Source organism: Eretmochelys imbricata, chromosome 27 (assembly GCF_965152235.1).
Source record: "Eretmochelys imbricata isolate rEreImb1 chromosome 27, rEreImb1.hap1, whole genome shotgun sequence".
In the NCBI taxonomy this organism is placed as follows: Eukaryota; Metazoa; Chordata; order Testudines; family Cheloniidae; genus Eretmochelys; species Eretmochelys imbricata.
Window position 1 is genome coordinate 12,326,859 of NC_135598.1, and position 13,188 is coordinate 12,340,046.

Sequence of the window (13,188 nt, forward strand, 5' to 3'; positions counted from 1 at the left end):
GCTGAATTCCTTTCTCACACGTTGCTCTCAGCTAATCTGTACTGGAGATGGGCCAGAGCCACAAAGTCCCGATGGAGAGCTGGGTGGGGTTTGATCCAGGGGTCCAGTTTGGCTCTGGATCCAGGTTAGGATTCCAAGCCCATCCCAGTTGCTTCAGGGTATCAGATCCGTGGGGTTGCTTAGGACCATGGCAGAGTTAGAGGCCAACAGTCCAGCACTGTGGAAGCCACTCTGGATTGGGACGCCACTGAAAGGAGAAGGCGCACAGCAGAAAGAGACAATATTTGACTCCAGGCTGGTATCCTCCTAATGAAGAGCAGACAGGAAAAAAGTTGGGGCTGGCCTTTCAGTCAGCCCTCTCTGATTCCTCCACTGGCCTCCTCCCCAGTTGGTAAATGGCATGTATTTTTCCCCAACTGAGCACTACTAAGGCCAGATTTCCAGAAATGCCTAATACCCATAAATCCAACGGAAACCAATGAGAGTTGCAGGCTGTCAGGACCTCTGTACTTTGTGCTAGATTCGGTTGCTCCCATCCACACTAGCAGGACAATTGTTTGCAATACTAGTTTATGGAAGGGGGACAGAAAGAAGGGGGACTGCCCTAATTGACATCTCACATCAAATGGAGTAGTGTTTCCAGTACAGACACAGCCCAAGATTAAGAGATATTCTGATCTGATAGTCTGCCCTCCTGTATAAACCAGGCCAGAGAACCTCAACCAGGGGTTCCTGCATCCAGCTCATAACTTCTGGTTGAGCAAGAGCAGACCTTTCAGAAAGACATAGTCTTGATTTAAAGACTTCAAGTGATGGGGAATCAATCAGGGTCCTAGGTAAATCATCCCAATGGTTAATTAACCAAACAAAATACGCATCTTATTTCTAGTCTGAACTTGTCTAGCTTCAGCTTCTGGCCATTGGATCTCCTTCCTTTGTCTGCCAGATTAAAGAGCCTTCTACTATCCGAAACGTCAGGTACTTGTAGACTGTGATCAAGTCATCTCTTATCCTTAAGATTTGGACCACATTAGCACTTTCTTAACAAGAGCCACGTACAAACTCTAAAAAGAGGCTGACACTGTTACAGGTCTCAGTTTAGATTAGGCCCAAGGTTGCAACTTCCTCTGCCAGCTGTGGAAGCACTAGCATAACTAGGACCCAGAGAGGAAACCCATCTGAGTTACCTCTGCAGGACATGACACCAGCTACAGTTGAAAGTCAGCTCCGAGGTCACGCACACGTCACAGCTCTGATGCTGGAGACAGGCTGCAAGAAAAAGAAGAAATGCGCCAGCAACACACTATCATCAGGAGGATTGGTTACAAGGGAGCATATAGTCAAAGTTGGGAGGGGGCGTGGCCAAAGGAGATCATGGACAGATGAGCCTTTGCTCTGACTTCAGGCTGCCATAAGCTTGGAACTCAAGTCAGCAGCTTCTTAGCAGGAATGGGATGATAATATTTCAGCAAGGGACTCCCACCCAACTTAGCCTGAGATAAAACCCATCCCAGGCCTATGCTGTTTCCTATTTAGACACAGAGCTAAGGAGGGAGGGAACACAAACCGATTAAACTTTGATTGTTGACAGAGTCATTCATTTGTCATCCTCTCTGGGAAGGATCGTTTAACAGCATCCATCTTCTACCAGAAGCTAGCAAAGCATCCCAGCCTTCCCTTTGGCTGCAGAGTTTTAACAAAGCCTCCCCTGGGAGACCCACCCATCCAGCACATCATGGCACAGTCCAGAGTTTAACCTTGGTTTAATACTTTACAGCACCAAGCACACATTTGGCTCTGCATTCATCCACTTCTGAGCCCCACATACCTCTCCCAGCAAATCTCTGTCCTGACTGCCAACCCCACTGCTACTCCAGCCCTGGGCTCCCCACACTCACAGCTCTGCCAAAGTCCCTCAATTCTGACCCACAGCTCCCCTGCTATCCCAGCCCTAGGTTCCCTACCCTACATTCCTCTGATAGCCCTCAATTTTGACCTCCAACCCCACCCCCGCACTCTGCTATTCCAGTCCTGGTCTTCTTCTTAGCAGAGAACGTGAACTTACACTGCAGTGGGGACAAGTGTCCTCCAGGGCCTCCCAGAGGATTCAGGGGGCCTGGGGTCTTCTCACCAGGGCCTGGGGCAAATTGCTCCATTTGCCCCCCCCTCCCCGGGAGGCCCTGGTGTCCTCTAGGGAGTAGACACAGCCCTGCCACGCTCATTCCACTTATGACCTAAATAGGGCTGAAACTCACATCTCCAGGAGGTACTTTCCCATCAGCTCTCAACTCCCCCAGCTGCCAGGGGAAAACAAAGCAGCTAGTCTTAGGATTTTTTTTTTTTTAAATCACAGAATCCTTATTTATGATCTGCTTTGCAGTAGCCATGCCTGCTGTTAAGATGGTTATAAAATACCCAGGCGATGCTGTTTAAATGCATAACCTTGGCATACTTGGGACAGGTTTATTCTCTGCCTGGTATTTATGTACTGCATGACATGTCTTCCTGTGTATGAGTGTCCTTGGTCCTTTGCCTGCCATTGTATCTATTTAACAGGATCGTTTGTGAATATCACAGGGGGAGGGCTGGTTATTTGTTCAAAGAGCACTCTCCACCTTGCTTTGAAAGGGTCTCGGGAACCAGGCTGCAATGCTTAGAATCGTTATCTGCAAGGGCGGGGGAACCATATGGCATGGAAGAGGAGTTGCTTCCCTTCTCTCCAGAGCTGGCGTTCAAATACAGATTCGCATCACAGGCACACTGAATCCATGTCTACACTACAGCATAGATGTGTTGGTCAGGGCTGAAGAGGTGGGATCCCTGACCAACAGAGCTATGCTTGCAAAGGCCCCTGATGTAGATGTAGTTATACTGGCAAAACTGATCTTGTACCAGTTTAGCTTGCTAGGGAGGGAGCTGGAATAAGCTATACCAGCAAAAGCTGCATCCACACCAGGAGAGCAATAAGGCTGTACCCTCAGCAAAACATTCCTGCTGTACACATGGTCTCAGCTCTTGTGAATGTCTGTCAACACAAACTGATGTGACTAGCCTGGCTGGAATGAGAACAGCAGGGGTGCTGCAAACTGAGGTGGACAGGCATCAGTGCTGACTGGCTGGCAATTGGAGTAGCGGGGGGGGGGGGGGGGGGGGGATGCTACAGCTCAGGGTAAGATGTGAAGGTTAGGGAAGAGAAACATTGGCAGAGCTAGATGGGAGGGATGGGACTGAAGAACAAGGGGAGGGGGACTGCAGCTTAGGATCATGGTACATAAGAGCGGGGGAAGATGGCATTGTGTCTGTTGTTCTCACTCACTTCAGGACTGCAAAACTAGTCAGAAGGTGTGTTATTGGTCCCCCTAGATTTATCCCTTCACCCATTTTCACACCACGGCAGTGTTGCTGCCATCCGCTCCCCAGCTCTGCTACAAAGCAGCCCCAGTGGTGCTAGGCACTTGGGAATTGCTATGGGGTGGGACCGAATCCAGGCAGCAATTGCAGCTCCATAAACACAGAGGTCAGCAGGCATCAAATCAGGGATCTTCAACCCCAAAATATAGGCCTGTGGCTGTAACCAAATGAGTTGGGCAGCAGACAGCGTATGACTCACTGGGCAGTGGGGTGAACTCCACGGCCGACACGCTGGTGACCTTGCTGGTGTCCAGCTCCACGCGGTGGTACTCGTAGATCGTCCTGCGGCGAGACTCTGCAACAGCAAGGGGCCACATCAGACAGAGGCACAAGCCCATTTTATCCCACCTGCTCCCTGCTCCCCAACCCAGATGGACTTGGCTGCTGACCTGTGGGGTGGTGAAGTGACTCAAAGAACCTGGGCTCATCCTGGGAATCGAGTCAGGGATGGGGAAGGGTCCCCGAATCCCTGGGGTGGGGAGTGGCAAATTCCTAGCTGAAATGCTAATGTGGGCAGCTGAGGCCCAGGGCCATCACTACAGGAGCGAACCCGTGCGCAGGTGCTGGGAGGGGAGTGGGAAAAAGAGGGATGCCGGGAGGGAAGGCAGAGGAGGAGTGCTGGTGGAGGGGGAAGGGGTGTCCTCCATGTTCTCCCTGCTTCACACTAGGAGGAGTTTGGAACTGTCTGTCCTGTCTCCATCCTCCCCAACACCCACAAACTCCTGAAACCAACATGATCTGGTTCTGCATCATTCTCAGGATGCATGGGGCATGACTCCAAGCCTCCCCCATACCCATAGCTCCCCTTTGCAGGAGGCACCAGCCTCCTGTTTCCTATCGCAACATGCTTCCAGTGCTGCTTGTCCCTTGCTCCCCTCACTCTGCCTTTTTGCCTCCCCTTCAGTCTAGCAGCCAGAGCAGGGGGGTCCAGAACCCAGGACACTTGGGGGTCTCTCCCTGGCTCTGCCACTGACTGGCTGGATGACCTCGGCCAAGTCACTTTACCTCCCTGGGCTTGTGGCCCTGGAGTGCTAATGCTGACTATCCCTCCAACTGTGTGCATGCATGTGTGCGTGTGTGCACAGTACATACAGAGCTTGGAGACTCTTGGATGAGCAGGGCACAGTGCTTCTCTTCCGCCTCCTCCTTCCAGCTCCACATTGCCCCTCCCATCCCTGCTAGGTTCACACCAGCCTGGGGGCCTTGCAGGCAGGTGGGAGGGAGGCAGGGGTATGGTCCCAATGTGCAGTGTGAACCCAGCTGGGGGCAGGCAGGAGAGGCATGATGCAGGCCAGGTGAGGTTTTAAACGGGTAATAAATGAGGGCCAGATGACTGGTTCCATAAATAAGCAACAGCAAAGGCAGCGGGTGTAGCACAACCTTCCCAGGGAGAGTGTGGTCAAGTTTCTCATTACAAGAGAAAAAGATGAGAGATGGGCTGAAACAGCCCTTTCTACACACACACACACACACACACACACACACACACAATTCATGACAGGTTCACACAACACACACAGCACGTGACAACATGCATGCAACATGCATATTGCAACCATATGCAGCTTGCACGATAGGTACATGCAACACAGACAGCACATGTGACAACGTGCGGGCAACACAGACTTTGCAGTCAGCTCACATGCAATATGGCACATATAGCAGTGCAAAGCCAGTTGATTCTCTTTCTTGATCACATGAAGGAGGAAAGTTCTTCTCTTTCAGCAGTGAGGCCTTGGAGTGCTAGCATCTGAGAGTCATGTGCTGGGGGCACAGGGCCAATGGGACTCTGATGGGTAAGTGATCAGCCCCACTCCACAGCTTCCATCCTCCCTCATTGCTCACCATAGAGTCAGCAAATGCAGCCACACCAGCAGAGACTCACCTGGAACGTCAGGGGAAGGGTTGAGGAGCATGAAGGCATCGGACAGGCCGGCTTTGACAGGGTGCTGCGTGGCGCTGATCTCCAGGACCGACATGGGGATCTGGAACGGGGAGAGAGAAGGGGCCACGAAACCGTGGGGCTCCCCCTGAAGCTGTGTGCTTGGGACGCGTGTCTCAGGGGGAAGCAGCAGAGTGAAGGGCGATGAAATGGCTTAGCTGATGTGCTATTGAGTCTTCTCCCCTCCTATTTCCCTTACACCGCAGAAGCAGTTTTGAGGCTGCTGTTTTAGACCAGCCTGGGCCATACCGGGGTTTGCCCGTGTGTGTTTGGAGGTGCCCTAGGCCCATCAGCCAGGCCTTCCAAGGCTCAATCAATCCCCTTCGGAATAACAAGCATAGCTGGCTCAGGCACTGCATACAGGACATTAGTGCAGAGCGCATGTGACTGGCCGTCCTCTGGGTTAACAACAGCAGGGACTGAACTGGCAAACTCCTGAGCTAGATGCATGAGTCTCTAGCGTCAGTGAAAGAGACAGGCTTTGTGGGTGGGGATGTATCAGACTCGTACTCTCTGTGGGTCAAGTCCGGGATGGGGTGTCACATAACACACACTGACCAGTGGTTTATATGTACAGACCCCCTTTCTCACAGAGGTTTGCCCTAACCTGGCCCTGCTGTGGAGAAGGAAGGCAGCCATTCTCCCTGCTACGCCTTCCCCCTCCCAGCATGTCCTTTGCTCCATCCCGTGCCTCCCACTCCAAATCCAGCCCTCCCCCATAACTCCCACTCTATTCCCAAGCCCCCACCCCCTTAATCTGCCCCATTCACTTCCCCACCAGACCCCCCTAATCCTATTCCACGTGCGCCATCTCGCCTCTGCTTGGAGATGCGCCTGGGTTGGAGAGACCTGCCCTGGGCTCGCTGAGCCCAGCATGACCTGAGGATGCAGTGAGTGTTCTCAGCATGGGGGCAGCTAAGCCATTGGAATGAGAGGGCCAGGGACTCCACAGTCACTAGCCCAGCCTCCTTTGTCTTTCCTTCGTGGTGTTTAGGTTTTGGCTCCCACCCTTCCCTCCCCATCTGCCCACAGGTGTTACAGCACCTGCAATAACCATGTCCCACGCAGCTGGTCCTGCTCACCTCCTTGTACCCAAAGATGATTCTCCCTTCGCTGTGCAGAGCAGCCTGGAATGTGAAGCTGCCGATGTCCTCCTTCCCATGAAGATAGACCTTGTCCCACTGCACCACAAACACTGTCCCTGGGGGAGAGAGGAGATGACACAGTGGGGCAGGAGGCAGCAGAGGAGATTGCAGGGATCAGTTTCATTCCCTGTGCACCATCTGCAACGACCATCCCATAGGCACTTGCAGAGCCGGTGTACTCGCTGTGACAACCTGGCTGCAGTCACATACATTACACCCCACACAGCACAGCAGCTGCAACAGTCACACTCCCTCCCCACTTGCACACAAAAAACCCCAGCCCACAGCCACAACCAAACCTCACACAGCCTGAATCTGTTAGCTGGCTACTTCACCTTGAATGGTCCCTTGAAATGCACGTTAACTACTTATGCTAAACAATCTGTTCCACTTTGTGTTTAGCAGTGACTATTTCCCAGAGGAAAGCTCAGAAACTTGTCTCTCTCACTAACAGAAGTTGGTCCAATAAAAGATATTACCCCCGACCTTCCTTGTCCCACAACCACACCCACCAGCTCCAGCCACAGACCCTCGCCTCTCCCCCCTGCCAGTAGTGCACCCCACACATGCAGGCTCAATGTTGCGCAACTAATTTGGCCACAGCCAAAAGTTCCTGGAACTAGCGTGAGTCATTTGGGATGGGACGATCCAGTTTTTACTCCCTCCCTTATCTCAATGGTATGGAGGAGCTGGCCCTTTCTTTTGCCACATGAGACACTCCAGATCCTCCTCTCCTGAAGTCTGCAGCCCATGGTTTTCAGTAGACCCAGGACTGAGCTCCAAATAAACCTGATTTTTGGTGCTCGCCAGAGCGTCCTAAGGTCCACCCCGCACTATCAGATATACCAGCTCTGCTGCTAATCCTCTGAGCACGCACACAGGCAGAGACACACTCCCCCCAGGCCACATATAATACGTCACACACACAAGGATACATGTCACACACATTGCACATGGACACAGGCAGACACGTCGCTCAGAGGGACACACAGAGACAGACATGTCAAACAGAGGGACACACGTCAGACACAGAGATGCCCATTGACACAAAACACGGATGCACAGAGACACATCACGCACACAGGGACACACGTCTCTCTCTCTCTCACACACAAACACTTGCTACACCGCCTCAAAGCAGGGGCATAAATTCCCAAGTCCGGCCTGTTTCTGAGGTCCTCCATGCAGCACTGTTTGTGTACCCAGGACTGAGCCCAGTTGAGATGCCAGAGGCCAAAGCAGTACCAGGCCCCAAACGGTGCGTTCTCAGCACCTTGCCCCCGGACACTCCTGGCTGCTGCCTCAGCTGGTTCCTCTCCCCTGCTTTGCAGGGATGAGGGCTGCCCAGTGATCTTGGAATTCCGGGTGCAGGTGCCGAGAAGCAGCCAAGTTCCCCAGGGGGCTCTGTGCATTGTGTGTGGCAGTGGGGCTGTGCAAAGGGCCAAGCGGGCCAGGGAAGCGGCTCACCATTGTCGAAGTACTTGATGGTGGAGTTGCGGGAGTAGCTGGGGTTGAAGTTGGCCATCAGGGGCGCAATGTATTGGGTGGCTGTGAGCATGCGGTGAATGACATCCCCCATGAAGATGAAACCTGGAGCGAGAGCAAGGGAAGGCAATTTACATGCCCATCCCCTCACCCCCACCCCACTGCCCTAGGACACCCGCTACCAGCTTCTCCCCCCAGCCCCACTCTACTGCCCCAGGACACCCACTACCAGCTTCTCCCCCACCCCTTACCCCAGATGTCTCCCCACCACTGCCCCTGACTAGAGTTGGGGCTGAACTGAAATACCCTGGAGCTGGGCAGTTTGGATCCCAGGTTCTGGCTCATGTGTCATGGTACCATTCAGCACTAATTAGAGAAGATGGACTTGACCACATAAGCCCCTGTGATGTGGCAGTGAGCTCCACTTTACAGTGGGGTAAACTGAGGCACGGAGAGCCAAAGAGACTTGCCCAAGGCCACCCCACACATCAGTGGCAAAACTGGGATTAGGATGTGCAAAGGGAGGCTGGTTAGAGACACCCATGTCAGCCCATTAGGCAACACTGCCTCTCCAGCTGATGCTGCCTGTCAGCACACCCAGGCAAGACAAGTAAATGTGGCCTCACAATGCTTCACTCACCTCCTGTCGCTATGGTGATCTGCCGCAGGTGATGGCCATAAAAGGGAAAGTCAAAGGACAGGATGACTCTCTGTGGAAGACAGACAGGGGACAGCATCAGTGTGGGAGCCACACTGGGAAGTGCCATGTCTGACCATGGGCGTCTGGGAGGGGCAGGTGGTGCTGCTCCCAGGGAGATGGGTTAAAGCAGCGGGGGACGCAGGGGCAGACAGCACTAGAGAGCAGTGTACTATCTTTCCAAGACATGCTGCGCCCTGCCCCATCTGGCATAGACTCTGGGCACAGCCCTGCTGAGAGGAGAAATGCCAGAAATTGATTCATCTGCCCCTTCGGAATGGGCTCGAGGGGGGGCCCGGGGGAGGTGGAGTCCAGTTGGAGCACAGGCTGGGCCCACCCACATCTCCTCTGATACCCTGATAAGCAAAGCTGAACACTTAGCAGGTATTTGTGGAAGGCAAAGATAGTCTCTAGCCTGTCTCTCTCCCATACAGGCACATGAGCTGTGGGGAGCTCCGGCCAAGGTACTAGTGCCCCAGGTCAGGAAATCCTGGAGAAGAGAGAAGCTGCTGGGGAAACATTCCCAGGTCACTGGCGTGGCACCATGGTGGATGCCCGATGCAGGGACGGCAGCAGCTAAGTGGAGGGAGGGAGCTCACCGAGGCCTGCCTGTGCGTGTTGGACAGGATCCCATGGACTTTCACTTGGCTTCTGTTGGCTTCTGCCATGTCGATCCAGAGCTCTTTGGTGCGCGCCTCCCCCGGCCCGTAGAACCGGGACATGTAGTAGCTATGGTTGTCTTCCTGCAGCCACAGAGCGCGGAGAGATGGGGTTAGCAGGTGAGGATGACAAGGATTGTGGAGACAGACCCCAAGGAACAAAATCTGCATTCAGATCTCCAACCAGCAGGAGCTCCCAGTGGGATGCTGGGGCAAACCAGGCTAAGGCGATCCTTGGTTGTTTAAAGGGGAGTAGTGAGTATCAAGGAGCGGATTTTACCTTTGAATACAGCACTGGTGAGACCGACACTGGAATCCTGCATCCAGTTTTGGTGTCCACATTTTTAAAAGGATGTTACAAGACTGGAAGGGGTGTGGAAATGAGTTGAGAACCAGAGATGCCTCACTCTGAGAGATGTGAAGAGTTCAATTGGTTTAGTTTAGCAGAAGGCAGATTGGGAGGTCACCTGCTTACGGCATATATGTACTTTCATGGGGAGAAACTACCAGCTATTAAAAGGCTCTCTGATCTAGTGGAGCAAGGCTGAACAAGAACTGAGGACTGGGAGCTAAAGCCAGACAAATTCAAATTAGAAACAAGGCACAAATTTTTCACACTGCAGGTGATTGACCATCGGAACAAACTCCCAAGGGAAACGGTAGATTCTCCATTTCTTGGAGTCTTCATATCAACACTGGATGCCTTTCTGGAAGATGCTTTAATCAAACACAAGTTATTGGGCTCAATACAGGGGGAACTGGGTGAAATTTTTCTAAGTCTGACCTGTGTTACGCATGAGGTCAGACAAGATGATTTAATGGTTCCTTCTGACCTTAAAAATCTATGAACCTCACTCCCCACTCCCCAAAGCTCAGCTCCCCATATCTATTCCTCACCACAGTCCTGAGGTGTAGGTATTAATATCCCCTTGGTGCAGATGGGGAAACTGAGGCACACAGCGGCTGCAAGAGGGGAATTCGCGTGGGAAGTGGTATTAGGCCTTGGGAGTTTCTGGCTCCCAGTTCCCTGCAAAGTGCATTAGGCCACAGTGTAATCTTATTATTGATAATAGCATCAGGCAGGCAGCACTGAAGAGGATAACGAAGCATTTTTATTAATTGGACTGTAATTAGAGTGGGCCTTCTATCCAAGGTTCTCAGATAACGAACTACACTTCATAGCACTGTTGGGAAGTAGATATTGGTATAGCCATTTTACAAATGGGGAAACTGAGTCCTAACAGGTTCAGGTTTCAGAGTAGCAGCCGTGTTAGTCTGTATTTGCAAAAAGAAAAGGAGGACTTGTGGCACCTTAGAGACTCACAAATTTATTTGAGCATAAGCTTTCATGAGCTACAGCTTCACGTGACATGCTCCAGGTCACACAGCATCTCAGTGGCAGACCTGGGAACAGAACCCACAAGGGCTGGCACCCATTCCTTCTGCTCCACACTCCATCCAAAAGCTGGGAACAGAACTCCCTGCTCTACTCACTCGTCCACACTTCCCCTCCATCTTTCTTCATCTCTAGACAGCTGATAACCCTGAGAGGCCTGGGGCATGCAGGAGCTCTGCCAAGAACCCTGATGTGAGAGTCTGACCCGTCTAAAACAGCTGTTCATGAATATATCAAATGAAGCACACCCATGCTGGGCTCGGTGCTTGTTGTTTTGTGGCCCCTGAAGCAACATCAGTTACCCAGAGACCTGGCTGCAGCAGGACAGTTGCCCACCCATAAAGATAATGGCACCAAAGGGCATTGTTTTCTGGAGTGGAACGCCGCAGTCATTTAGCAGCACACAGCATGCACTGGGAGTCCAGACTCCTGGCTTCTGTTGCCAGCTTGGCCATAGCAAAGTTATGCAACCCTTCAGGGGAGCCTTTGCTACAGAAAAGCTGGAATAATCCGCACCCCCAGGTGGTGTAATTAATCAGTTGCTCAGCATATGACCCTTGCTTACCCATACCAGAACGGGCGGCGACAGGCCTGGCCATGCCAAGGGAGACACAGCGTTTCAGAGGCTGGCTTCCTAATTGTGCCTAATTGTGCCTGTACGGAACCTGCTGAGATGCCCAGCTGGAAGAAGTCTCTTGTCAGGGAGACTGCTTCATGCTCTGCGAAACAAGAGGTGTCTTAATTTCAACTGGGAAGATGTCACTCGCCCACTCTGAGGCCATGCCAGGAGCCTCACTGATAACAGGGCATGATGGCTGGTAATGAACTAACATTTCCCCTTTGCAGTCTCTCCTCCTCCCCTCCTAGATCCCTCTTTTCCCTGTCACTCCTCCCAGCTACTTCCCCTCCCTAACGGCTCAGATGTCAGCAACCCTGTCTCTGCCACCAAGTTTGGTCTGATATTTCCTGACAGCACTGCTCATTGGGGACCCTACTACAGTCTTGCCCCAGCAGCTGCTGATTCCGGGGCCCATGCTTTTCTCCCCACTGTGCCATCTCTTGTGCCTGTGAATAGCCTCGCTATTAGGACAGTCTCCTCTGGGGGCAATGTAGCATCCTCTAGCGGCCACTGGGCTAGGAAAGAACATGCACAAAGGCCTGGGTAGTTGAGTTCCCCTGCGTGACCCCTCTGGCTGGGGCCCTGTGCAGCCTGGTGTCTGGATCCCTTCATTTGGTCTGGGTTGAAGCTTAGGACAAGGTGAACTGACTTAAGGCTGCAACACTCTGCTATTCCCCACCGCACTGCTCTGCTGTTGCACATCACTCCTGCTAGCTCAGTCCTGGGCTCTCTACAGCACCTGTGCATTGAGTCGCTAGGCTACACTCACGCCTGGGGCGCTGTACCTGAGCACCTCATCCTGCAGCGCAGCCCCTCACTGCTACTCCAATCTTGTCCCCGCCACAGCAGTGCCAATGCACTCCAGTTCTGGCCTCCTGTTCTCCCCGCCCTGGGATTCCCCCAGCACCTGTCTCATAGGCATTTCTATGTGCTCAATGCTAAACCGTGACAGCCCCGGCTATTCTAGTTCTGTTCCCCATATAGATCTGCTGACGTCTCCTAACTCTGACCTTCAGCACCTCCAACTATCCATGCCTGTGCCCCCCATATGCCTGTAATCCTGCTATTTTGGCTGTCTTCATCACCATTCTCTTTACCTTGTAACTGGGCACAATGGAGGACTGTGGAATTTACAAGCAGCAGAAAGGCGAAGGAAATAAAATCTGTAACTCAAAACAATTAACAGCGTCCCTGTAAATGGCAGGAGAAAACCACTCCTGACTTGAATGGTCTAGTATATTTCCCAGAGAGCCTTCTCCAGCTCTGCAAGACATGGAGAGGAACACGGCAGAAACTTGATTAAAATCCTCTAATGCAGTTTTATCGTGCTTCAGCAAAACTCCAGTGAAATGGTCTCACTTCCTTTCAAAAAAACCCCAAAACCAGCTTCATCATTATGTGACATGCTCCCCTAGCCCTTTCCTTGTGAACTGGATTAGCCCTTCGTTCCTCTCCAGTGCCTGCCACTCAGCAGCTCAAAAGTGATTTGTGAGCGTGATCAAAGCCTCGCAGCACCCATATCTCCACCTTACCGGTGGGGAAGCTGAGGCATAGAGCAGGGAAATGACTTGCCCACAGTAGGTCAGTTGCACAGCCCAGGCTTGAGTTCTAACCATCATAAAACTCAGTCTCTCTCTGTTCTGGGAACCCACTCACCTCTGCTCCTGATCCTGTTGAAGTCAATGGAAAGATAGGGGTTAGTTGGAACCCATGGTGATCTTACTGGTTTTATTACAGTAGCCCCTAGAGGCTGCTACCAAGATGAGGGCTCCACATAGTGGAAGGCAGCCCCTGCCCTGAAGAGCTTACAAATAGACAAGACAGACAAAGGGTG

General features: G+C 52.4%; 1 protein-coding gene across 1 annotated transcript in view; it reads right to left on the reverse strand.

Annotated features, from left to right (window-relative positions):
• PLXDC1 (plexin domain containing 1) overlaps positions 1-13,188 on the reverse strand; it is a 48,126-nt gene that overhangs the window by 12,148 nt on the left and 22,790 nt on the right. Inside the window, exons 3-9 of the mRNA XM_077806009.1 lie at positions 9,280-9,423; positions 8,624-8,693; positions 7,966-8,088; positions 6,436-6,554; positions 5,297-5,396; positions 3,611-3,706; positions 1,188-1,269 (exon numbers count right to left, since the gene is read on the reverse strand). Coding sequence (XP_077662135.1) covers positions 1,188-1,269; positions 3,611-3,706; positions 5,297-5,396; positions 6,436-6,554; positions 7,966-8,088; positions 8,624-8,693; positions 9,280-9,423 — 734 coding nt within the window. The remainder of the gene's footprint in view (positions 1-1,187; positions 1,270-3,610; positions 3,707-5,296; positions 5,397-6,435; positions 6,555-7,965; positions 8,089-8,623; positions 8,694-9,279; positions 9,424-13,188) is intronic.